The sequence below is a fragment of the Camelus dromedarius genome, chromosome 6 (assembly GCF_036321535.1).
Source record: "Camelus dromedarius isolate mCamDro1 chromosome 6, mCamDro1.pat, whole genome shotgun sequence".
In the NCBI taxonomy this organism is placed as follows: Eukaryota; Metazoa; Chordata; class Mammalia; order Artiodactyla; family Camelidae; genus Camelus; species Camelus dromedarius.
In genome coordinates, this window is record NC_087441.1 from 63,154,702 (window position 1) to 63,179,149 (window position 24,448).

A 24,448-nucleotide genomic window follows, 5' to 3' on the forward strand; every position below is an offset into this window, starting at 1 on the left:
ATAGAAAAGAATCTGAAAAAGAATATATGCATACATATGTGTAAAATCAAATCACTTTGCTGTACACCTGAAACCAACACAACATTGTAAATCAATTATACTATACTTAAATAAAAATAAATACATTTTTTTAAATCCTCTAAAAACTTTCTGAATTTTTTGCAAAACAAAACTGACCAAATATGCTTTGATGTCACTCAGTGTTCTTTAAGCATCTAGGTAATCATTCCTTCCATTAATCCAATGCCCGACACAAGTGTGCTTTATATGCCATGAGAATTACATAATCCCAGTGTTTCCACTTTTCAATTGTTTCAAGAAATGTGTTGAACTCAGTGATTATTGTCAATAATTAATTTAGCAATTAATTAATTCAGTAACAACTATTTCCCAGCTCCTTGAAATGCTTTTTAAAACTAGTTTTCAATCCTATTTTTACTATTGTCTTTTTTCATTGTTTTCAGTCTCGTGAGTCATCTAAATTCTTTTGGGCATACAGAGAAAATACATCCTAATTAATAAACCTTTCAAAATAAAAATCAAGCCTAAATCAGCATTAAGGAAAGAACAGGAAAGAACAAAGAAACCCAGATACACAGGGGTTTACTTGAAAACGAGCCCCAGAGGCAAGAGGCAAAGTACCAGGAAGAAGGCAGATCCTACCTACCAGCACCCAGGTCCAGACAGCAAATCCTTAACCAGCCGCATCTCTCCACCTACTGGAAGCAACCCCAGCCCTGGATACTATTTCTGCTTCTTCAGGTCCCTGTGGGGTTTAACAAACATTTAGGAACAGCTTACTCTTGGTGTGGGGCTCCAGTCTTGGTCAGCAAGGTCAGCACAAAAAACATGAAAATCACGAAGACGGCGAGACCAACCCAAAATCCAATCACAATGGAATCTGCAAGACAGTTAATGCTGGGGTTAGTATTTCCTGGCAGTTTAAAACTGAAATACTCAGGGAATCTGTGCTTTTTGACGCATGAAATGGGAGAGGACATCAGCCATCCTATGAGGTAATCTTGACCCATCAGTCATCGGGGAAAAAGCTCACATGTAGGGGATGAGGGAGACAAAGGAATCTGGGTGCCGCCGGGTTCCTGTCTCAGGTAACACTGAGAGACACCAGCCTCACTGAAGCTTGGTTTCCATATCCCTCTGGAGGAATCTAGGATGGAAAATAGGCCATCTAGGTCCTCAAGATTCCACTGAAGGGTCTTGAGTAGGAAAATCCAATTTTTAGCAGAAGCTGCAATATGAATTTTAAAATGACTTCTGATTCAAACCAACCCAATTTTGCATTTTCACTTACATTCATGCTGGAGTAACTCAGGTCTTCATTACTTCTTGCAGGGAACATGCAGATGGCCTCTTGAGTGATCTTTCTGCCTTGTCTTTCCCTGTGCCTCATCTCCCTATGAGTCTGCTTAATTACAGCTCTGATAATATTGCTCTTTTATGAAAAACTCTTCAACAAAAATAGACCTGACCTTTTCCAGATGAGAAGAGACTCCGTATACAGAGCACTCTGACAATGGCTGGCATTGGAGAAGAAGGTGGCCCACATTTGCTGGCTATTACTATTAAAATGATCATTTTTCTCCTAGCTTAGCCCTACTTTAAAACCCCTGTTTCCAATTGGACTAGGGGATATTGTATCCCTGTGTTTACCTGAACTCTTAGGCATAGTTTCCTAACACCCACACCTTTTCAGGGGTTCCTGCCTTCACCTGGCTGGAACGACTTTCCCCAATCTGGAGCTAATAAAAATCTAACCATCCTTCAAAGCCCATTCTTCACACCATCTCCACCACAAAGCCTGACTCCCCCAGCTGATGTCCTTACTCCGTCCTGTGAACCCCAAGGCACTTTTGTCTGTACTTCTCTACAGGGGGCCCCTTCTTGATTCTATCGTGGGTGTTAGTCACTCGTGTGTGTCTCTGGGACGGGGACGGGACTAGACTGTCCACAGAACCAGGCATGTACATCACAGGGTCCCAAGTCTGGGGGTGGCAACAGAGTTGAATTATTTTACATTTTCTGATCTATTCTAAGAAGTTTACCTATGTGGCAATACACTGAGGGTGCTTAGCAATTTAATAAAAGAGGCAGGGAGAGGGTATAGCTCAGTGGTAGAGAGCATGCTTAGCATGCATGGTTCTGGGTTCAGTCCCCAGTATCTCCATTAAAAACAACAACAACTTAAAAAAAAAGGTGAACAGAACTTATGCACTAAATACAAAGCATTACTCTAATTAAATTATCTATATATGTAAGTTTTCTAGTATGAAGAAATCAGATTAGCAACTGACTCTGCATAATTCATTCTACATAAACTATAACCCAGAGGTTAACAACTTTAATTCAACAACATTTATTCAGCACTCTGGATGCAAAACTAATGTATCTCTCCTGGGGTTAAAAGTGCCAAAGAAACAGAAACTGTAGACTTTGCCTTACAACATAACAGCAGTGAGGCCAAAACGATGTAAGGACAAGTACCAAAAAACACATGTGCACAAGTGCAACTAACGTGTAACCACAACTCCTGACCGCGGGGCACAGACTGGGAAGCACCCCTGTGTGGAGAAAGGGCAGCTCAGCACACTGTACTTCACTGACTGTCTGCACAGCAAAAGCAAATTCTAAAATGACACACCAGCGTTATGCAAGTCCTCAATTGAGAATTTAATCTAGCCGAGTTGATTCATTTTCAAATCTGTTTACTAGGAAGGGGTTCCCTGAGGACAGCTTTCACACTGCCAGTGGTGGCTGGATCCCCATCTGTGCTCCAGTCCCCTAATCCAGGGTGGACAGAGGAGCCCAGCCCAGCCCCTCTCCCTGTCCCCATCCTTCTAGGGCCCCAGGGAGCTGATTCAAAAGCAACAATAACGGGCATGGGGGGGATCACAGCCCTCAGAGAAGTCGTGGGGGAGCAACGTGGGAAGGAGGAGGGCTTTGGTTAGAATTTGAGACTCCCTGTGATTCAGTGGCATTCTCCAGTGTTTTCTTAATAATGTGGTATCCACGTTTCTCATCACAATATGCTTTATGTATTTGCTTATTCACATTATCTATCAAAGGAAATTCTGCTTCCTTGAATTATTTCCATTCACTCTTCTCTACCTCATCCTCTGTCACATGACGCAATCCCAGGGCACAGTCTCACCCTGAGCCCCTTTCAGAGAACATCAGAGATCTCCATCTCAACCCAGGAATAACCAAACTCTCTTAAAGCTTCATTTATATGCCAAGTTTCATGGGCACGAGCACGGCAGCAAAACAAGGAATGCAGAGCCTCTAGTCTTCCCCAAAGCACCCTTCCTTGAGAGGAAGTCAGAACAGCAGTTTACACAGAGGGAAGCTCCAGTGACGTCAGCTGGTTAAGGAAGCCACAAAAGCCTTCCAAAGAGGTTTCTGATAGAGCCAAACAGCAATGGACAGAGAACTTGAATAGACATTTTTCCAAAAAGGACACACAAATGGCCAACAGGCACATGAAAAGATGCTCAACATCACTAATCATCAGGGAAATGCAAATCAAAACCACAATGAGATAGTACCTCACACCTGTCAGGATGGCAATAATCAAAAAGACAAAAGATAAAAAGTATTGGTGAGGATGTGGAGAAAGGAGAACCCTCGTGCACTGCGGTGGAAACATTAACTTGGTGCAGCCATTATTGAGAATAGTATGGAGGTTCCTCAAAAAACTAAAAATAGAACTACAAAAACTGTACTGTCTAGAGACTGAGCTACTTAGAGACCATTACAGTTAGAGGGTAGAGCAAATTGCCCAGGGGAATTCCAAATAAAATGTGTCCTAATAAAATAATTCCCTTAACTTGGCCGCTAATGAATGAAATGAAACCAGAGAGCTGAAAGCTGACAGCTGCACGGTTTTCACTGGTCTGATCTTTTTCTCCACATATTATCTTTTCCGCTCTATGGTAGGACTAAAGCAACCATCCCATCCCATTCCCCCTGCTCTCCACCCCTTAGGAATAAACTGTGACTCTTCCATCTCATGGTTGTACAGAAAATGAGAGTTAATGCTTAATTTGAAAGAGAGGGCTCATGTCTACGGCCACACCACCCTGAACGCACCGGATCTCGCGTTTTGAAAGAGAGGGCTCAGGGTGCCAGAGCCAGCCTTGTCTTCATACCACTTCTGCTTCCTAAGGTGTCAGGGTCAGTTTTGTGAAATGAATTCCTGGCAGGGATCCAACAGCGTAGTTCCAACCATGGTACCTACCGTGCTCCCGAGGACACGCCTTACTCCCAGCCTTCGTAAGCTCTAGCTCTGCTTCCCACCTTGATGACATAGCTTCCGGCTGACTCACCCATGCATGTATCTGGTATGATCTGCTAGTTGGCACATGACAAGAGTACATGAACTGTGGCCACCACCGATGGGTTAGAATGAGAGGATGCTCCTTCAGTCTTATCTCAACCCAGCAGCCAGAGTAGTCCTGCTAAAATGTAAATGTGTCCACTCATTGACCCATAGACTTGTCCACTCATAGACCCATAGAGTTTTGCTTCTGCTTCTCTAAGAACAGCCTGATTCACCCAGCCAAGCCCTTCACAAATGCCCCATTTCTCACCTTCCCTTCACAGCACAATTCTTGAGAGATCCCTCTGTACTTGCTGTCTCTAATCCCTCTCTTCTCATTTTTTCTTGCACAAATTCTAGCAACTTTTACTCCTAATGCTCCACTTTTAAGATCGTTGACAATAACGTCTACATTGTAAAATTCCTACAGTCAAGTCTCAGTCCTCAATTTATTTGATCTTAACAGCAGCATGAGACGCAGACCATTGTCTCATTCTTGAAATTCTCTCTTCACTAGGCTTCCAGGAAACCACGATGACACAGTTTTCTGCCTACCTTTCTATAAATTCCATTCAGGCTCCTTTGCTGATTTCTTCTGAGCACCCCCCAGTTCCTAAAGGCTAGTGTGCCCCAGGACTCAGTGCTGGGACCACTTTGATTTTCTAACAATACACATTCATCCAGCCTCTGGGGTTTGAATACAATTTATATGCTGATGACTCTCAAATTTATACCTTCACTGTACACCTCTCTCCCCATATCCTCCTGAAAGTCTGTCGGTCTCAATTTAATCGGTCCAAGACTAGCTTCTGATGGTTCTGCTTCTCTCAAAGTCTTCCCCACCTCAGTTAATGGCAATTCATCTCACCAACTATTCAAATCTCAAGGCTTCACCTCATCCTTGGCTCTTCTCTTTCTCTTGCTCCCCATTGCCAATCCATTGACAAATCCTATCTTCAAAAATACCCAGAATATATGCACTCCTTAACCACTCCACTGCCCCCACCATGGTCCAAACCACCTCAGCAGCTGCCTGGAGTACTGCAGTAGCCCCCTGCCTGGTCTCTGCTCCCAATCTCATCTCCTTCCTTCCCCAGTTACAGAGTAAACTCATTGAAAACTAAGCTACATGCTACCCTTCCACTCCAAACCCTCAAATGACTTCCCAGAGAAAAAGTCTGGTCCTTATCATGGCCTCCAAGGCCTCAATGCCCTCTTCCCCATTCCCTGACGACACCTCCTCTATTCTGCCTCTGATTCATGCCCCTGGCACCACGCTGGCCTTCTCACTGTTCCTTGCATGTTCTATTTCACATTTGCCATGGAGCATTTTTCTAGAATGTTCTTCCCTAGGCATCTTATAGCTCAATCTCTCACTTCCTTCAGGTCTTTTCTTAAATTTCTTCTCAGTAAGGCCTTCCATGACCACTCTGTCTATACGTTAACCTCCACATCTCCTTTCCCTACTTTATATTTTTATCACCATCTGGTGTAGTTTGTTTATATAATAATGTATTTACTGTATGCCTCTTCCACTAGAATGCAAGATCCATAATAGAAGGTTCTTTTTTTTTTTTGTCTTTTCTTTTCACTGTTGTATCTCCAGTGCTTAAAACAATGCTGCACAAGATAGGTGCTCAATATATATGCGCTGAAAGAATGAATGAATGAATGTCCATGCTGCTGGTACTAAACGTGTGTCAGATACATGTCCACTTCTGATGCCTTATAAGGTTTAACACCAGATTCAAAACTGAGGACAAAAGGAGAATTCACAGTGACCATCAGAAGTTGTTTCTCAGATGAAAGGCACCCTTTGAAGGTAGGCATCTTAATTTCGGCAGGCAGAAGACCTTAGTCTCACGAGAGATGCAGCTGTTGTTGCTAAGAATGATTCATTACAGGTAAAGAAAATGAAGATAATTGTCTTGTTGTTTCCTATCATCATAAGTGCTTCCCTTTGAAATGACTTGCTTCTGTTTTTTTTAAACCCACACCTAACTGGCTTTGAATTTTGGCTCAGCAAAACAGGGAGACGCACTTGAAGGCCAGAACCATAGCATTTGGAAATGGAAGAGACTATATACCAAGGTGCACAGTGCAATAGTTGACTAAATCTTTTTATTTTCCTGCATGTCTGGGGGTTTGTTTGGTTGGTTGGTTTTTATCCTTCTCTATAGATCTCATATATCGTCAGATCCCTGAAGTTAAGTGCCTCTACTTTAATCAGATCTCTTACAGCAGAACAGTAAGGACTCACCCAGGAATTTTTTCTTTTTCCTAATGTGAATGTTAAAACTAACAAAAGCACTCCTTATTGTTGGTATAGTGGTAAAGTATACACGTGATGTATCACACTTCTGCCTACATTCTGCAGGACTTTTTTCCAGCTATCATCATTTCTAAATGTAAAATGCCCCAAGGGATTTTTAACTGTCTCAGGAAATGCACCAACCAAAATTACAGCAGCAGGCCTGTTTTCTTTGCCCCTTAAACTAAGAAAAAGAGACAGGGGCAAAATGACACAAAAATAAAATCTGTGTCACCGAGCTGTAAAAGCTCAGATTACAGGGACACATATGGCAATTTGCCCAGTCATTCTGGTTTCCACTAAAATTCTTACCAGTAAGAATCCTTACCTAAAGATTATTCCAGAAAAATAACAGATTAAAGAATTAAAGTATATTAAGGAGGATGATTTCACACCCTGACGGCAACAGCCATCCGTCAGATAATCGATGACAGCACATCCTAGTGGATTCCATGTGCTTTTATCTTTTTTTACTTCCATAAAGAACTACTGAGCAGACTGATCAATAAAGGAATGAGTGAAAGCATTTAATCGTTACTGTCACTTCAGGGGTAAAGGATGTGTGGTTTAGTTTATGATTTTTAAGGAATAAAAATAGAAAGCTCTTGATTCAGGAAATTAGTAACTCCAAAGCCCTTTACAGCCCCGTCAATGGAGACGAGAAGGCAGGAACCAGCCAGACAATCGCTGCCCCTGTCACTCTCATTGCCCAGCCAGATGCTTTGCTACAGGCACCAGCAGTCAGGCATCCAGACCCTCAGGACCCACACGTGAAGCCTGGGCTCCTGCGGTCCTTCCTGCAGTGAGGAAGCGGGAACAAAGGCTAAGCACTTAACCAGATGGAATTGGGAGTTGACCAAGACGGAGGCTTAGGAAGCCCCCGAGCTCCCCTCCTCCCACGGACACACCGAATAGACAGCTACCCATGGAGCCATTTCTTCTGAAAGAGATCCAAAAACTGGCTGAGCGACTCCTCCACGTCTGACAAATGAGAAAATACCCACATTCAAATGAGGAGGAAGGGCTGAGACACACTGTTACCACAAGCCCCAGCCCCAGCACAGCAACACACACTGAGAGGTAACCCCCAGCTCCCGCGTTCTCCTTGAGGAAGGACTGGGACCACACCGCTGGAGCCCACTGGAGGCAGTGCAGGTGGTGGTGTAGGAGGATCCTGAATTCACCTCCTCCCACAGACACAACAAAGCTACGGAATCGTTTCCTCTAAAAAAGCCAAAAACAAGACGAGCTGAGCTGCCACAACAAAAGATAAAAAGACGGTATTGAGACAGTTAGGAGAGGCAGAAACAGTGTCACCTAAAAAAATTTTTTTAAAAAATCCCTACCCTAGTTGCAGCGACCCACAATCTTAGAGCATCTGCTACAGAGGCAGGAGCCTGTTGGGACTCTTCCCAATGATGGAAACCCTGGCAGATGCCATTTGTGTGATCTCATTCTGCCTTACTAATGCCAGCACCAATGGGTGCCACTTTGGAACTCTCCCTCTAACTTGCTAGTGCCAGTGGGTGTGCCCCTGAGTTTCCAGTCTGCCCCTGTGCCACAGCTGCATGCCTCAGGTCCTGCCCAGCCCACTCCTGCATGGCAGCAGGCAAGCACATGCAGCCCATGCAGGGGACACCCCTCGAGTGCCTAGCGTGGGTAGCCAGCACTTCTGAGCCCCACAGAACATTTTCTGCACAAGGCCGCTCCTTCAAGACTAAGAGAAGTAGCTTTTTTGCCCTATATAATAGAAATAAACACAGAGAGTCAGGCAAAATGAGGAGACAGAGGAATACGTCTCAAACAAAAGAACAAGACAAAAACCTCAGAAAAAGACCTTAATGAAATGGAGATAAGCAATCTACCTGATAAAGAGATCAAAGCTTTGGTCATAAAGCTGCTCACCGAACCTGGGAGAACACTGGGTGGGTGCAGTAAGTGCTTCAACAAAGAAAGAGAAAATATAAGAAAGCACTAAACAGAAGTTAGAGAGTTGAAGAATACAATAACTGAACTGAAAAATTAACTCGAGGGGTTCAACAGCAGACTGGATGAAGCAGAAGAGCAGATCAGCAAGCAGAGAGAGAAAGCCATGGAGCTCACCAAGACAGAGGGACAAAAATTAGAAAGAATTTTACAAAGTAAAAGATATTTTAAGGGAACTTTGGGATAATGTCCAGAAGAATAACATTCCCATCACAGAGGTCCCAGAAGGAGGAGAAAAACGCCAGAAAGCTTATTTGAAGACATAATAGCTGAAAACATTCCTAGTCTGAAGAAGGGAACACATTCAGGTTTAGTAAGTTCAGAGAGTTCTACATAAAATGAACCCAAAGAGAGCCACACCAAGACACATCATAATTAAAATGATAAAAGTCAAAGGTAAAGACAAAGAGAGAATCTTAAATGCAAAAAGAGAAAAAGACTTCTTAAATGAAAGGGAAACCCCATAAGGCTATCAGTAGATTCTTCAGCAGAAACTTAGCAGACCAGAAGGGAATGCTATGATATATTCAAAGTGCTGAAAGGAAAAAAATTCCAACCAAACATTCTCTATCTGGTAAGGTTATCAGTCAGAATTGAAGGAGAGATTAAGAGTTTCCCAGATAAACAAAAGCTAAAGTAATCCATCACCTCTAAGCCAGACTTACAAAAACGTCAAAGGGACTTTAAGTTGAAAAGAAATGGCACTAATTAATAACACAAAAATGCACCAGAGCAAAAATCTCACTGGAAAAGGTAAATCTATAGTAAAGGTAACGGACCAATCACTTATAAAGCAACTTTAATCAAAAAACAAAAGCAGTAAAGTTAACTAAAACTACAATAATTAGTTAAAAGATGCATAAAATAAAATGATATAAAAGGGATTATCAAAAATATAAAACATGAAGGGAGGGTAAAAAATGTAACCTTCTGGGATGTGTTTAAATTCAAGTTGTTATCAACTTAAAACAGACTATTATACACATAGGATGTTATATGTAAACCTCATGGTAACCATAAGCAATAACCAGGAGCTCAGGCCTGGCTGAATGGTAAGGTTCATCTCCAACACTGTTAAGCCGGCTGTTTTATCCAGCGTGTGGAAACCCACATAGAGAGTAAAGGAGAACGATGAGCTAGAGAAACAAGTGCCAAACCGAAGAAGAAGATAAATCTCCAGAAACAGATGTTAGTGAAATAGAGATAAGTGAGAGTTCAAAATAATGGTCACAAACACAGGGGGAAACGTCTTTCTTGTTTTTTTTGTATTTTCTTTTCATTTTATTGTTGTCCCCCTTGTGATGAGAACTCTTAAGATATACTCTTAACAACTTTCATATGTAATATACAGTAGTGTTCATTATATTTATCATGTTGTACATTACATCCCCAGTACCTCCTGACATCACTCTTGGTAATGATTTTTTTGGATTTAACACCCAGTGCAAAGGCAGCAAAGGCAAAAATAAACAAGTGGGACTACATCAAACTAAAGGGCTTCAGCACAGCAAAAGAAACCATCAACAAAATGAAGAGGAAACCTTTGAAAGGGGAGAAAACGTTTGCAAACCACCTATCTGATAAAGGGCTAATACCCAAAATATACAAGGAACTCACACAACTCAGTCGCAAAAAGAAAACCCAATTTAAAAATGAGCAAAAGACCTGAATAGACACTGTTCCAAAATAGACATTTAAATGGCCAACAGGCACATGAAAAGGTGCTCAGCATCACTTAAAGGAGATGACATCTCATCCCTGTTAGAATGTCCATTACCAAAAAGACAAGAGATAACAAATGCTGGTGAGGATGTGGAGAAAAGGGAATCTTTGTACATTGTTGGTGGTGATGTAACTGGTACAGCCACTGTGGAACAGTGGTATGGAAGTGCCTCAGGAAATTAAAAACAGAACTACCATGTGATCCAGCTTCCCCACTTTGGGATATATATCTAAATGAAGCAAAAACATTATCTGGAAGAGGATGTCTCTTCTCCCATGTTCATTGTAGCAATATTCACAATAGCCAAGGTATGGAAACAATCTAACTGTCCATCAATGGATAAATGGATTAAGAAAATGTGATGATACATAGGTAGATAGATAGATAGATAGATAAGCAGATAGATAGATATTTGAATATTATACAGCCTTTAAGAAGAAGGAAATGCTGTCATTTATGACATGGATGAAACTGGATGGTATTATATTAAGTGAAATAAGCCAGACAGAGAAAGATAAATAGTGCACAGTATCACTTATATATGGAATCGAAACAAAAAAGAAGTCAAATTCATAGAAACAGAGAGTAGAAAAGTGGCTGCCAAGGGCTGGAGGTGAGGGAAATAGGGAGAAGTTGGTAAAAAAAAAAGTACAAACTTTCAGCTATAAGGTGAATAAAGTCTGTGGACCTAATGTATAACATGGAAAGTATAGTTGGTAACACTGGCTTGTACAATTGAAATTTGCAATATATGTTCTCACCAATAAGCAAATAAACAAACAAACAAATACATGTATCTGAGGTGATGGAAGTGTGAATTAACTCGATGCGAAGCATCCTTTCACAATATATACATATTGTGTCTGTTTTGTACACTTTATTACAATTTTATTTGTCAAGTATACCTCAACAAAGCTGAAAAAAAGAAAGGCCATCTCACAAGGGAGCAGCAAGAAGGGGTGAGGGGTCATGAATGCCAAGGCAGCCCTGAGTGGCAGCGGCCAGGAAACACTAACAGCGTGAAACCAATTTCTTGGCCACATTTGCATCTCCAGTTCTAATCTCTCTTCTATTTCCTCATGTGCCCCATGAATCCGAGCCAGTTAAGAACCTACCACTTTTATGGTGCTGCAGTTACTCATTCTGAGAGAACCAAACATCTCTCGAACGTCGATGGGGTCACCGGGACAGGACCGGGAAGTGGACAGCAGTTCCTGCTTGTTACATCAACTCTACTTAAGGGAACTGCCTCATGGCAGCCAGTCAGCGTGCAGCCATGACTAGAGTTGGACAGTCACCTTTCATAGAATTATATTTCCTTTCTCTGTGCTGGATCATTAATCACTCCAATAACATGAAGCACAATTCATGCCTATAACACGGAGCTGGGAATAATCGCAGGCTATTCTGGTCTGCTCCTAATAACACACCCAAGCAGACTTGTCTGCACAGCCCTGGAAAACCAGCGGGGTGGAAAGGATGCCGTGGACTGTTACAAAAGAAGGTTCTTCAAATAAGAGTTCCAGATTCTATTTTGATAGTCCCAATGTCCCCACAGTTTTGGAGAGCTGGAATCATTAATACTGGTTTTAACCTCAGTTTGAAAGTAACTTCAACCCATGTTCCCCAATGAAGGGAATATTTCAAGTTCTTTGTCACTCATGTTATATCCTTGAGCAAAGACCCTACACTTGGAGGGAGTGTTTTCTGAGCGTCTAAGGGGTAGAGGACAGATTTCTATAAAAAGATAGCAAGTTTGGGAACAAAAACCACTGGGGATTTCATAGGTTAAGGCAAACAAATACTTACAATGGAGAACTGCATAAGACTTACATTTGTGAGCCTTGAGTCCTTCAAAGGAAACTGGTCCAATCTCATAATACTCATATTCCCAGGTGTAATCAGAATTAGATGCAGATTGCTGGGACGTTCTGTTAGAGATCAGCCTCTGCGCAGACATCTCCACCTGCACACGTGGGGAAAGGCAAGAGTCGGGTCTGTGTGCTCACCCACAGCAGGTGCTCCCACCGCTCTTGACCACCATGTTCAAGAGGTCAGCAGGAGAAGGAGGTCCAAGCCACCAGGTCAGGGGGAGGCCTTCCCTGGCTGCCCCCGCCTCAGCCCAAGTGGCCATCATTTCCTTTCCCCTCTCCACTAGCCTGGCACGCCTCTGCAGCCAGACACGATGTCTTCTTTGGTGGTTGTCCTGCTGAACTTAACCCAGCGCCCGGCACACAAACAACCTTCAATAACTGATGAAAGAAGGAAGGAAGCAGGGAGCGTGTCAACATCTCTGAGCTCACACAGTCAGCCTCACCACCTGTCCCTGCATTAGTATATAAAGAGCTACGGAGAATAAATAAATTCAGGGTCAGAAGAGAAGTCGCTCAGGTGATGTCGATTAAGCACCTACCCAGCACCAATTAAGACCCAAGGCCTAAGTGTGGGGAAACGGGGTGGGGAAAAGATGAGCGGACCATAAACGTGACATAACTGGAGAAGATCCTCGGTGCAAATCCCAATGTTGGCGACTGCTAACTCCTGAAATTTGTCCTATCTTCAGGATGTCCCAATGCCTTGCGTGAGATGATTTTAGGTTAAAAAATGCCGACTTCTTTAAGAGAAGAGATTGCACTGTGCAGCACGGACGCTAGAGGTGGCAAGTCCACCAAGCCAGTATTCAGTCCTGAGCACCTGCTGCGTGTGAGGCACTGCACGTTGTGGGACAGGAATAGGCGCTAGAGACACAGACCAGGACCCCACAGACCTTCCCTAACAATGGGGAAAGAATACAAAGTGACAAATAACAGTAACATAAGGGAAAATCTGGATGAAGTACCAGCCAAAATGAAGATTCCCTGAGCAGTATAATCACTGGGTCCCACCCCCACCAAGAACTTTCTGAAACTCCCCTGCCCCTACCCACCATGGATCAAGTACCACTCACCACTGCCTCTAGGCACAACCCCCAGAGAAACTGAGGCAAAATCCCCACCACCCTGCTGCCCAGGCAATGAGTCTTACCTTTCCCTCTTCCTTTCCTCCCCAGGCCTAGTCCTGAACTCCAGGGAACCAGACTCCAACCCCTTGGCATCATATTGCTCAAAAGATGATTGCTCTGAGCCAGAGAGGCATGTCAGTGTCAGAATTAGAGGGTGATTCTGAGCCCCCAGTCAGATGAGTCACTCCTCCAAATGTAGAAGAGAATGTATCCAATTCTCGTTTGGGAAAGGAAGCTTCACAAACTCCAAGAAGAGCTGACCTTTAAGTATTCAGTTCCCTTTCTAACACCGGCAGAAAGGTAACATAAGACCATTACCACAGTCCCTTCTTTGGCATTTCTATGATTTGAACAAGAGTTTAACCTCCCTCGACGATGAAATAAATTACCTCGGGAAATGAAAATTAACAACTCAACCCAAGAAACACTGTCCTCATTTATAAGCACTCTCTCGGGAAGAAACGCATCGCGTGAGGGAGAGGGGTAGCTCTTCAGCTGTGAGGTCCAGAGAGAAATGGCAGATTAGGATGAAACATAACTTTCATTTGAGAATATTAAGAACATCACTCAACACAGAAAAAAAGGCACTGGATTTGAAGCCAGAACACAAAGGTCTTCATCTTTGCTCTGCCTCCAATTGTTGCCAGCAAGACACTTCATCTCTCTCCGACATATTTTCCTCATCTGCAAAACTGATCATCCCAACCTCCTGAAGTTGTCATCAGGAAGTGGTTCTGGCTAGTCACTGACAGACATCAAAACATCACCCACCTGGACCACTTCTCGAGCCTCCTGTTGTTTGGCTTTTGTTCTGTATTTTTTTCTTCTACTCTTACTAACCTGTTGCAATCCATTCTCTACACATCAGCCAACAATGTTTTAAAAAAACAAACTGCCCTTGTCTTTCCTTTCCTTAATACTTTAAAATAGCTTTCGATTGCTCCGAGGACAAAGTCCAAAATCCTTAAAATGTCCTGCGAAGTTATGCCTTATGCTCTGCCATCTCCTCTTGTCTCACCTCATAGCCTATCAAGCTGTACTTGGATTTCCTGCAGCTCCTCAGACATGTCTTGCTCCCTGCAACCTGCACACATACCGTTCCCCCCTGCAGGAGTACTCTTCCCATCACTTCAGCCTAACCTCTCCCTCCTTCCCTGCATCCTCTCATCGTCCGCACTGGGGTCGGCACATCCAGCCCACCATCTGTTTTTGTACAGCCTGCAAGTGCAGAATGTTTTTCCATTCTTTCATGGTAGGGGAAAAAAAAATCAAAAGAATGATAACAGTCCGTGACCTGAGAGAATTGTATGAAATTCAAATACCAGAGTCCATAAATAAGGTTTCCTTGGAGCACAGCTACCCTTGTTTGCTTTTGTATTTTTTGTGCCTCTCTAGTGCTGCAAGGGCAGGGCTGAGCAGTCGGTACAGAGCGAGTGCCACCCCCAAAACCCAAAATATTTACTTTCTGGTATTTTATAGGAAACATTTGCCAACCCCCTCCTCTAGAGCCATGGGAAAAAAATGATCTGAGCTTCGGTTTTTCCCATCAGGAGAATAAAGGTGATAACAGTTCTCACTTCATGGAGTTGCAGTAAAGATTAAACGTGATGTTGCATGAAACGTGTGCAGCCAGCACGCAGGTTAAGATCAATCAAGAGCAGCCAACACTGTGAGAATAAGCTAAGAAATGCTGGTCTGGGATAGAAAAGCCTCGATCTGTTCTTCAGACAATACCAACTCTCCTGTGAGCTCATTCCTTTCAAATTCACCAAGCGCTTAATTGATCTATGTGGTCTAGACAAATGAATAAAACTAGTATAATAAAGAATAAGTCAAAAGGCGTTCATTTCGATGGTGGAAAAGTTGTAACAAGAAATATGTATGTCATGGGATTCGTGATGTTTCATCAAGTCAAAAATAAGGTAATAATCTCTGTCTCTCTCTTTCTGAGGAAAATAAGATGAAGCCTGGCTTGATCATATCATTTTTATTGGAAATCAGCATTACAGATAATGTAATAAACAGAACAGAAGGAGGCCCTGGGCTTTATTTCACGTCCAAATAGAAAACAGAAAAATAGCAAAAAGTACATAAGACAACGAAGAAAATAAAGATGGGAGAGTGTTTCCCATGATCTAAGCATCACGCCCCTTGGCTGTGCTCTTCTCCACATCTGAGCTCAGTGGCGCCTCATCTGTGGCTGCCCAGGCTTATGAGACCAGTGTGTTTTCCTGCTATTCTGTGGGCTCAGAAAGAAGCACCAACACCACCTTCACAGGGCCAGCCGGGAGCTAGCAAGTAAAATATCTGTAACAGTGTCAGGTATCAGGAAGCATCCACCATTTAGCTACCACAGGGAAAGAGTTTTTCCATTCCTTCTTTTTTTTTTTCTCCCTTACATCCTTCCTGTTCATCTAAATGAACTATTAAAGGATGGCTAGAGACCAAAGGGTAATGAGAGTCACACGTGCAAAGGTCCTGAGGTGGGAAGGCTGTCCTTTACGAGGAGCAATGCCTGGCAAATGCCTGGAGACAAGAGGTTCTCCGGGGAAGCAGAATGGGATATGCCAGCCCCCATACCCTGCCCCCTCATGAGCAGCCGCCACAGTGGTAACCTTCAGATAAAAGGAGCAGCTTGTGTTTTCACTGGCTGGTTCCTCTCGGTTCCTGAATCCCAAAGATGGGTTTAGAGGACAGAACCTCCAGCTTCCCTTTTCACATCACACCCTCAAGGAAGTCCATCAGGCAGTATTTTTTTCATCCAAGTCTCAAATAAACCACCTTGGGCCATCACATGCACAAAGACAACACGCAGAACGCAGCATTTTGTGTAACGTCCATTATCAAAGCCCAGGGTAGCCTTTCTGAGCTTTGCCAACACTTAAGCTGGCACTGTTTCACCATCTGGAAACTTCCAGTAGGTCTGGGTAGCAGCCCCCGAGTCTGATACTCTCACTGCAGTGAGGACTGGCTGGGCCTTGGCACACGGGGAGGGAGAGGCGGTCGCGCACCCGGGCCGACTCACAGGGGTGCAGGAATCACACAGCTGCTCTCAGAACACAGCAAACAGGAAAACAGGAAAAGCAGGGCTCAACCAGCAGCTGCCTTCTGCGCCCCCGGCCCCTGTCCGGCACCTGCTCCTGAGATTCTCTGCCGGTTTTCTTCATAATATTAGCATCATTAAAAACAACTTCTTGCAGGGGAAACATATCCTAAACAAGCTTTCTGGAGCTGCCCAGAGAGACTCACTGCTCTTCTGAGCAACCGAAAGCCCTCTTGCCAACGTCAATAATGAAAGATACGACTGTGTCTCAGAGCCCCACATGAAAAGGAAGCTGACCTTTCCCAGCTGTGCACAGGGTCATTTAGGCCAATTTACGGGGATGGGAGAAGGAGGGACGATCTCAAAGCAAGCACAGGCTGCAGATGAGCAAGGCCCCAGACACTGGGCATGGCGGCCTAGACATCCCCCTTCTCCCGCCCCCACCCCAACACTTTGATCCCTCCTTCCGACTATCCAGTCTTTCCTCCTCCAACCCAGGTTCCCACACCACTCCTGGGCATTCTCTTGCCTTTTTTTTTTTTTTTTCTTAGTATATACATTTTTTATTGACGTAAGTCAGTTTACAATGTTGTGTCAGTTTCTGGTGTACAGCACAGTGCTTCAGTCATACATGAACACACATATATTCCTTTTCAAATTCTTTTTCACCATAAGTTACCACAAGATATCGAATATAGTTCCCCGTGTTATACAGTATGAACTTGTTGTTTATCTAGTCTGTATCAGTTAGTATCTGCAAATCTCTAACTCCCAATTTATCCCTTCCCACCCACCTTCCCCCTGGTAACCACAAGTTTGTTCTCTATGTCTGAGAGTCTGTTTCTGTTTGGCAAATAAGTTCGTTTGTCTTTTCTTTTTTTTTTTTTTTTTTTAGATTCCACATACAAGTGACATCATATGTATTTTTCTTTCTCTTTCTGGCTTACTTCACTTAGAATGACATTCTCCAGGTCCACCCACGTTTGTGCAAATGGCATTATTTTATTATTTTCATGGCTAAGTAGTATTCCATTATGTAAATACACCAAAGCTTCTTTATCCAGTCATATTTTGATGGACATTTAAGTTGTTTCCATGTCTTGGCTATTATAAATAGTGCTGCTGTGAACATTGGGGCACAGGTATCCTTTTGAATTAAGGCTCCCTCTGGATATATGCCCAGGGGTGGGACTGCTGGATCATATGGTAACTCTATTTTTAGTCTTTTGAGGAACCTCCATACTGTTTTCCACAGTGGCTGCACCAAACTACATTCCTACCAACAGTGTAGGCGGGTTCCCTTTTCTCCACACTCTCTTCAGCATTTATCATTTGTGGACTTCTCCTGCCTTCTTAAAGACAGGTCAAGCAATTCTCTCCACCTCCTGAATATGGAAGATGTACATGGACATGGAACCTCTCATGGAGTGAATAAACTCTTCATCAATATCCTTGGTGGGTCATGATGGGGACACGTGCCAGGGGAGCTGTTTCCTTGGAACTGGACCTTTATTTCCATGTTAAGGGGTAAACATCAGTAGATGAGTTTTCCAGGTGACCACCAACTTAGGCATGGGACTAGCATATTAAAGAGAGATTCAAAAGATGCCTATAAATCCTAAAAAACAAGGGCACACATGTGCACATGCGCGCACACACACACCTGACAGCACAGCCAGGAAGACACTCCACGCAGCTGCCTGCCAATGGCACAGATCCAAAGACCCACTAGAAAGACCTAATGACCTGTTCATATTTGAGACCAAAATTCCCAGTCACAGAGTCATAGCCATTCTAGCTTCTTCCTCTTCAATTCCCAAATCCCCAACATGGGCACGCCGCCCAGGATGCCAACCCCTGCTCTGACCTTGGCCACGAAGGTCTCATCAGTTACTTGTTCTTATCTCTTTCTTCCTTCTATCCCTAGGAACAACTATCTCCATCACAAGAGAGAAGTCACCCTCTTGACCCATCACTGTTTCTCTCTCCCAGCAAAGGCATCTGAGAAACCATAGGTAAAGTCTACCCAGGCTGCATTCTGCTCACTGAGGAGCCAAAGATCAGAACGTCAGAATCACAGCTTTAGAAGCTTAATTCCTTCCTTGCACGGAAGTGTGACCAGGCACCCAAGTCAGAACTGACGGCGTACCCAACTTACCTGCATCTAAATGGGGAGAACCATGCAGAGATCAAATGAGAGTCTGCAAGGTTCTGAGTCAGGCCCACCAGAAGAGCAGAGCCAGCTGCATATTCCTAAAGCATCTCTAAAAGGCACCACATCCCCACAAGGAATCGTGCTGGACCCTCTGACATCAGAGCCTCCCCGGGCCCCTCCCAGGTCGGCGCTTATCAAACGCTGACACGGTCTTCTTCCCGTTTACTCCTCTTTATTGTAGGTACCATGTGAACCACCACCTTCTCCTTGCACTTGGCACTTTAATTCTCAAGTTTGCTGATGACTTTTCTATGAATTCATCTTAAGTCAACAACTTCCTTCACAGAGTGTGGATTTTTACTTCCTTCAATTAAAGAGGCCATGTCTCCGGGACAGTAGACTTCAGTCCTCTTCCTATTATCTTTGGACTTGAGCACACATCTTACTTTTGAAGTCTGAGACTCTGGCCACTCAATTCAGGTTAGAGATATTATACACACACACACACACGCTGGGTTCCTCTTCCCTTCTCAAATGGACAAACTTCCCAAATTTCTTTACACTCCCAAGGTTTCTGCCACTCTTGGGCATTTTCAGTTACCCAGCAGACCTCAAAAATGTGGTAACTGACTGACAGCTGGCAGAGAAGTTCTCAATGCATCCGTTTCCTGTCTCTCTCTACTTCTCTACTGCACACCAGCAACTTATATCCAGGGACAAAACATGGAACAGAAAGTGTTCGCAAGCCTGAGGATTTCCTGCCTTAAAATCAGAATCAATGCCAACGGAAGAGTAACTTCCAAATGCAGAGATGGGACTTAATATTGTGTGCAGCTGGGCATGCAGCCAACACCTGAAATGGAGGGAAACTGAATTAATGAGTGGGCACCCTTCCTCCATCAGCTGGTACCTCAAAGAAGACAAGGGGTCAGGACTCCTAAATCCACCTCCTCCAGTTATGTCCTGGGCACCTACATAGTCGTAAACAGGCAAGAAGGTACTTTCTAAAGGTAGCACCTCCTGGCTCTGTGGTACTCCCTGCTTCAGCCCAGCACATGCTTATTACATACATGGTACACAATGGCTGTCCTTGAGCTCTTCAGAGAGGTCTTTGGAAATGGTGACAGATCTCTGAAATACACCACAGTACACACAGGCTATGCCAGGACTGCACGAACCAACCCTCCAGTGACATTCTCTTTCCTTTGATCTCTATTCCATCAGGGCAGGGCCCTCCCCCCTCGCTCACACTGTCTTACTTCCAGCAACCCACCCAAAACCTGGCTCATAGCAGACATGCGATAAATACTTGTTGAGTCAGTTTCTCCTGATGTGGACAAGCCACAAGATTATCTTTTACTCTCTTTCTCAATCCTGAGCTGAGAGCAGAGTTCTCCCATTCTAACAGAGACTTCAGCTGGACAGCGGGAAGCACATCATGGCCATGCAGGGGAAAAACACCCCAGAAAGGCGCTGTAAAGCCTCCATCAGGAAGTACTTCCTGAGAAGTGCCGAGGCGCAGCTCTGAGATACGTGTGGGGGTGGCAGGCACACTGCCCTCAGCTCTGCAGATGGAGGAAGCTGGGTTTTCACAGTCCTCTGAACTGAGTCACGCTGACCAAGCATAGGAGAATGATTTATAACCAGAGCATCAATTTGTTGAATTATGATAAAGATAAAATAATCAAGCAGACCAGAGCACATGTTTTCTACGGTCTGGGAAACAAAACAGCAGATGAGAAAATTAGCTGATGAATGTGGAATCAGGGCAAAGGAGTCAGGTAATATAACAGAACCTCCTACACACGTGTCAGGATATCCTTTTGTCTGTCTTGCATCCCAACCCAGATGTCCTGTTGCAGCCACAAAGTGAGGCCACACTCACCCACAGTGGGATTGGGGTCCCCATCGCAGAAATATCATAAGGTTAACTCCTGCCTCTTCTGGACCTTGCTTTTCTTGGTCTGGACTTCAAAAAATTCTAGGTCTGTTGAGGACACCAGTAGAATCCCAACTTGACCAGTTTGTTACAGTTCGGTTTTCTGGGTTCCTATTGCTGTCCATTTATTTTAGCTCTACAGCTGAGCCTTCCATAAAAGTATGGTTAAAAGTACTAGAGTCAAGGCAAAGAACCAGCTATCAAAACTCAGTGCTTTGTAACGAAATACCATTTCACATCCATTAGAATGGTTATTACAAATACAACAACAAAAACAGAAAACAAGTATTAGCAAGGATGCAGAGAAATTGGAACCTTTGTGTGTTGCTGGTAGGAATATAAAATGGCACATGAAATACAGTACAGTGGTTCCTCAAAAACTGAAATATGGCATACCTTACGACCCAGCAGTTCCGCCTCTGGCATATACACAAAAGAATTGAAAGCAGGGGCCCCAAAAGATATTTGTACATAAATGTCCATAGACGCATGATTCACAATAGTCAAAAGGAGGAAGCAACCCAAATGTACATTGGTGGACAAATGGATAAACAAAATGTAGTATGTACATGCAATGGAATATTACTCAGCCTTAAAAAGGGAATGTTGACATATGCCACAACATGGATGAACGGTCACAACATTATGCTAAGTGAAATAAACACAAGGATGAATATTGCATGATTCCACCTATTGAGGCACCTAGAACAGTCAAATTCATACAGACAAAAAGTAGAACAGTAGTTGCCAAGGGCTGGGAAAGGGGGGGATGGAGAGTTATTGTTTAATGGATAGGGAGTTTCAGTTTGGGAAGATGAAAAACTTTGAGAAGTGGATGGTGGTGATGGTTGCACAACAGTATGAATCTACCTAATGCTGGTACTTGCTATCTGGTACATTTCCTATAATTTTCTATTGGATGTAAATAAAAGCAAATGTTAAAACTATGATACAGAGAAAATTAAAATGAACAATGAAAATAATAAAATTTATAAATAATGCCTAGATTATTTGTGCTAACATGACTCCAAAACACTAAGTTGGACACTGAAAAATGGTAAATTTCATGTTATATATATTTGACCCCAAAAAGTATAATTTTTAAAATCAGAAAATAATAATAATAAAAATCAGCACTTCCTGACCCATGTAGGGTGGGGGCAGGGTAATTGAGAGCTCCCCAAAGTAAAAGACCACCAACCCAGGGGACAAAAGATGGTGCTGGGACATCCTGGCACCCTCCCCATGTGGGTCCTTCCTCCACGGCCAGCCTTCCAGGATCCAGCGTGGCTCTGTTCAAGAGCCCTTGTGGCACTTCCTTGCCACACAGCAGGAGTACTCTGCCCAGGCTGTGGGGAATCACACGTCCCCATGCCAGCGAGAAGCTGGGACAGCTGTGCCAGCCATGGTCCTGTCTCTCTAACTAGTCCTGGAAATACAGACTGCTTCCCAACCCCTAAGTCTTTTGGCCCAAACAACAGAATTGTTTCCCCTTCCTGTGGCCCTGGTCATTAGCCCACCTCACTCCAGCATAAGTCTATTACCAGTTATCATTCCAAAGCTGCCAGGGTCTCCTCATGCATTACATTTAAAGTCAGTTGCTTCCCAATGACAAAAAGGAAGCAACTTAATCTCAGAAAGCTGGCTCCAGTGTCTGAGAAATGTTTCATGGAGGCCAGTTGGATTTCATGGACCTGGAAAGTAGGGATGTTGACATTATTTTGCTGAGTAAGAAAATTTTTTAAAAACGATGACCATTAACAATGATCTTTCCCTAGACAAAAATGTTTAAGCACTCTCCAGGCAGGGGAGAATCTCACAACAAAAATAGTCAGTCCTCTGCAAGAGAAGAGAGGCAGCTGTCTAGCATCAGTATTTCATAGCGAGCAGGTATTGCCCTGCAGGTTGGAACTACGTTGCCTCTGTCCACTGCGTCCACATGGTAGTTACCCGGAATGGCTGAAATATTCACTCTCTCTGAAAGCAAAGGAAAAGGACGGAGAGGGATGTGGTGAAATTCCCTTCCAGATCCATGACTCTAGAATGTAACAAAATACCAAGCTCCTTTCCACTTGTATCACAAACTCAATGATGTGTGTCTGTTTGTAAAACTCATGTGTGTGTGTAGTGCAATATGGAGAAGGTGTTGTTATGGGCTGAGTTGTATACTGAAGTCTTAACTTCCAGTACCTTTGAATGTGACTATTTTTGGAGACAAGGTCTTCAAAGAGGTGATTAAGTTAAAATGAGACTGTCAGGGTGGGCTCTAATGAAATCTGACTGGTATTCTTATAAGAAGAGATGATAAGGACACATGGAGAGACACCAGGAGCACACATGCACACAGGGACAACCATGTGAAAAGGCCAATACAGCCCAAGGCAATCTACAGATTTAATGCAATCTCTATCAAATTACCCATGACATTTTTCACAGAACTAGAACAAATAATCCTAAAATTTATATAGAATTACAAAAGACCCAGAATTACCAAAGCAGTACTGAAGAAAAAGAATGAAGCTGGAGGAATAACCCTCCCAGACTTCAGACAATACTACAGAGCTACAGTAATCAAAACAGCATGGTATTGGTACAAAAACAGACATATGGATCAATGGAATAGAATAGAGAATCCAGAAATAAACCCACAAACTTTTGGTCAATTAATCTTCAACAGAGGAGGCAAGAATATACAGTGGGGAAAAGACAGTCTCTTCAGCAAGTGGTGTTGGGAAAACTGGACAGCAGCATGTAAGTCAATGAAGTTAGAGCACTCTCTCACTCCACACACAAAAATACATCCAAAATGGCTTAAAGACTTATAAAATGCAAGACAAGACACTATAAAACTCCCAGAAGAAAACACAAGCAAAACATTCTCTGACATAAATCTTAACAATGTTTTCCTAGGGCAGTCTACCTAGCCAATAGAAATAAAAGCAACAATAAACAAATGGGACCTAATTAAACTTATAAGCTTCTGCACAGCAAAGGAAACCATAAGCAAAACAAAATGACATCCTACAGAATGGAGGAAAACATTTGCAGCTCATACAACTTAATAACAAAAAGCAAACAACCTAATCCAAAAATGGGCAGAAGACTTAAAAAAGCAATTCTCCAATGAAGACATACAAATGGCCAATAGGCACATGAAAAAATGCTCAATGTCATTAATTATCAGAGAAATGCAAATCAAAACTACAATTAGGTATCACCTCACACAAGTCAGAATGGCCATCATTCAAAAGTCCACAACCAATAAATGTTGGAGAGGCTGTGGAGAAAAGGGAACCCTCCTACACTGCTGGTGGGAATGTAGTTTGGTGCAGCCACTATGGAAAACAGTTTGGAGAGTCCTCAAAACACTAAAAATAGACTTACCATATGATCTAGCAACCCCACTCTTGGGCACATATCCAGAGGGAATTCTAATTCAAAAAGATATATACACCCCAATATTCATAGCAGCACTATTTACAATAGCCAAGACATGGAAACAGCCTAAATGTCTATCAGCAGATGACTGGATAAAGAAGTTGTGGTATGTTTATATAATGGACTATTACTCAATGATTTTTTAAAAAAGAACAAAATGCCATTTGCAGTAACATGGATGGACCTGGAGATTATCATTCTAAGTGAAGTAAGCCAGAAAGAGAAAGAAAAATACCATGCAATATCACTCATATGTGGAATCTAAAAAAAATGAAAGAAAGAAAAAAGAAGACACCAATGAACTCATCTACAAAACAGAAACAGACTCGCAGACATAGTAAACAATCATGGTTACTGGAGAAATGGGGTAGGAAGGGAAAAATTTGGGTGTTTGAGATTTGCAAATGTTAACCACTATATATAAAACTTGATAAAAAACAAATTTCTTCTGTATAGCACAGGGAACTATATTCAATATCTTGTAATAACATTTAATGAAAAAGTACATGAAAATGA

The 24,448-nt window shown here is 43.0% G+C and overlaps 1 protein-coding gene across 1 annotated transcript in view; it reads right to left on the reverse strand.

Moving 5' to 3' along the window:
• Positions 1 to 24,448, reverse strand: part of MRAP2 (melanocortin 2 receptor accessory protein 2) — a 42,154-nt gene that overhangs the window by 10,465 nt on the left and 7,241 nt on the right. Inside the window, exons 2-3 of the mRNA XM_031455996.2 lie at positions 12,190 to 12,322; positions 802 to 901 (exon numbers count right to left, since the gene is read on the reverse strand). Of these exons, the coding sequence (XP_031311856.1) occupies positions 802 to 901; positions 12,190 to 12,316 (227 nt within the window). The 5' untranslated portion in view covers positions 12,317 to 12,322. The remainder of the gene's footprint in view (positions 1 to 801; positions 902 to 12,189; positions 12,323 to 24,448) is intronic.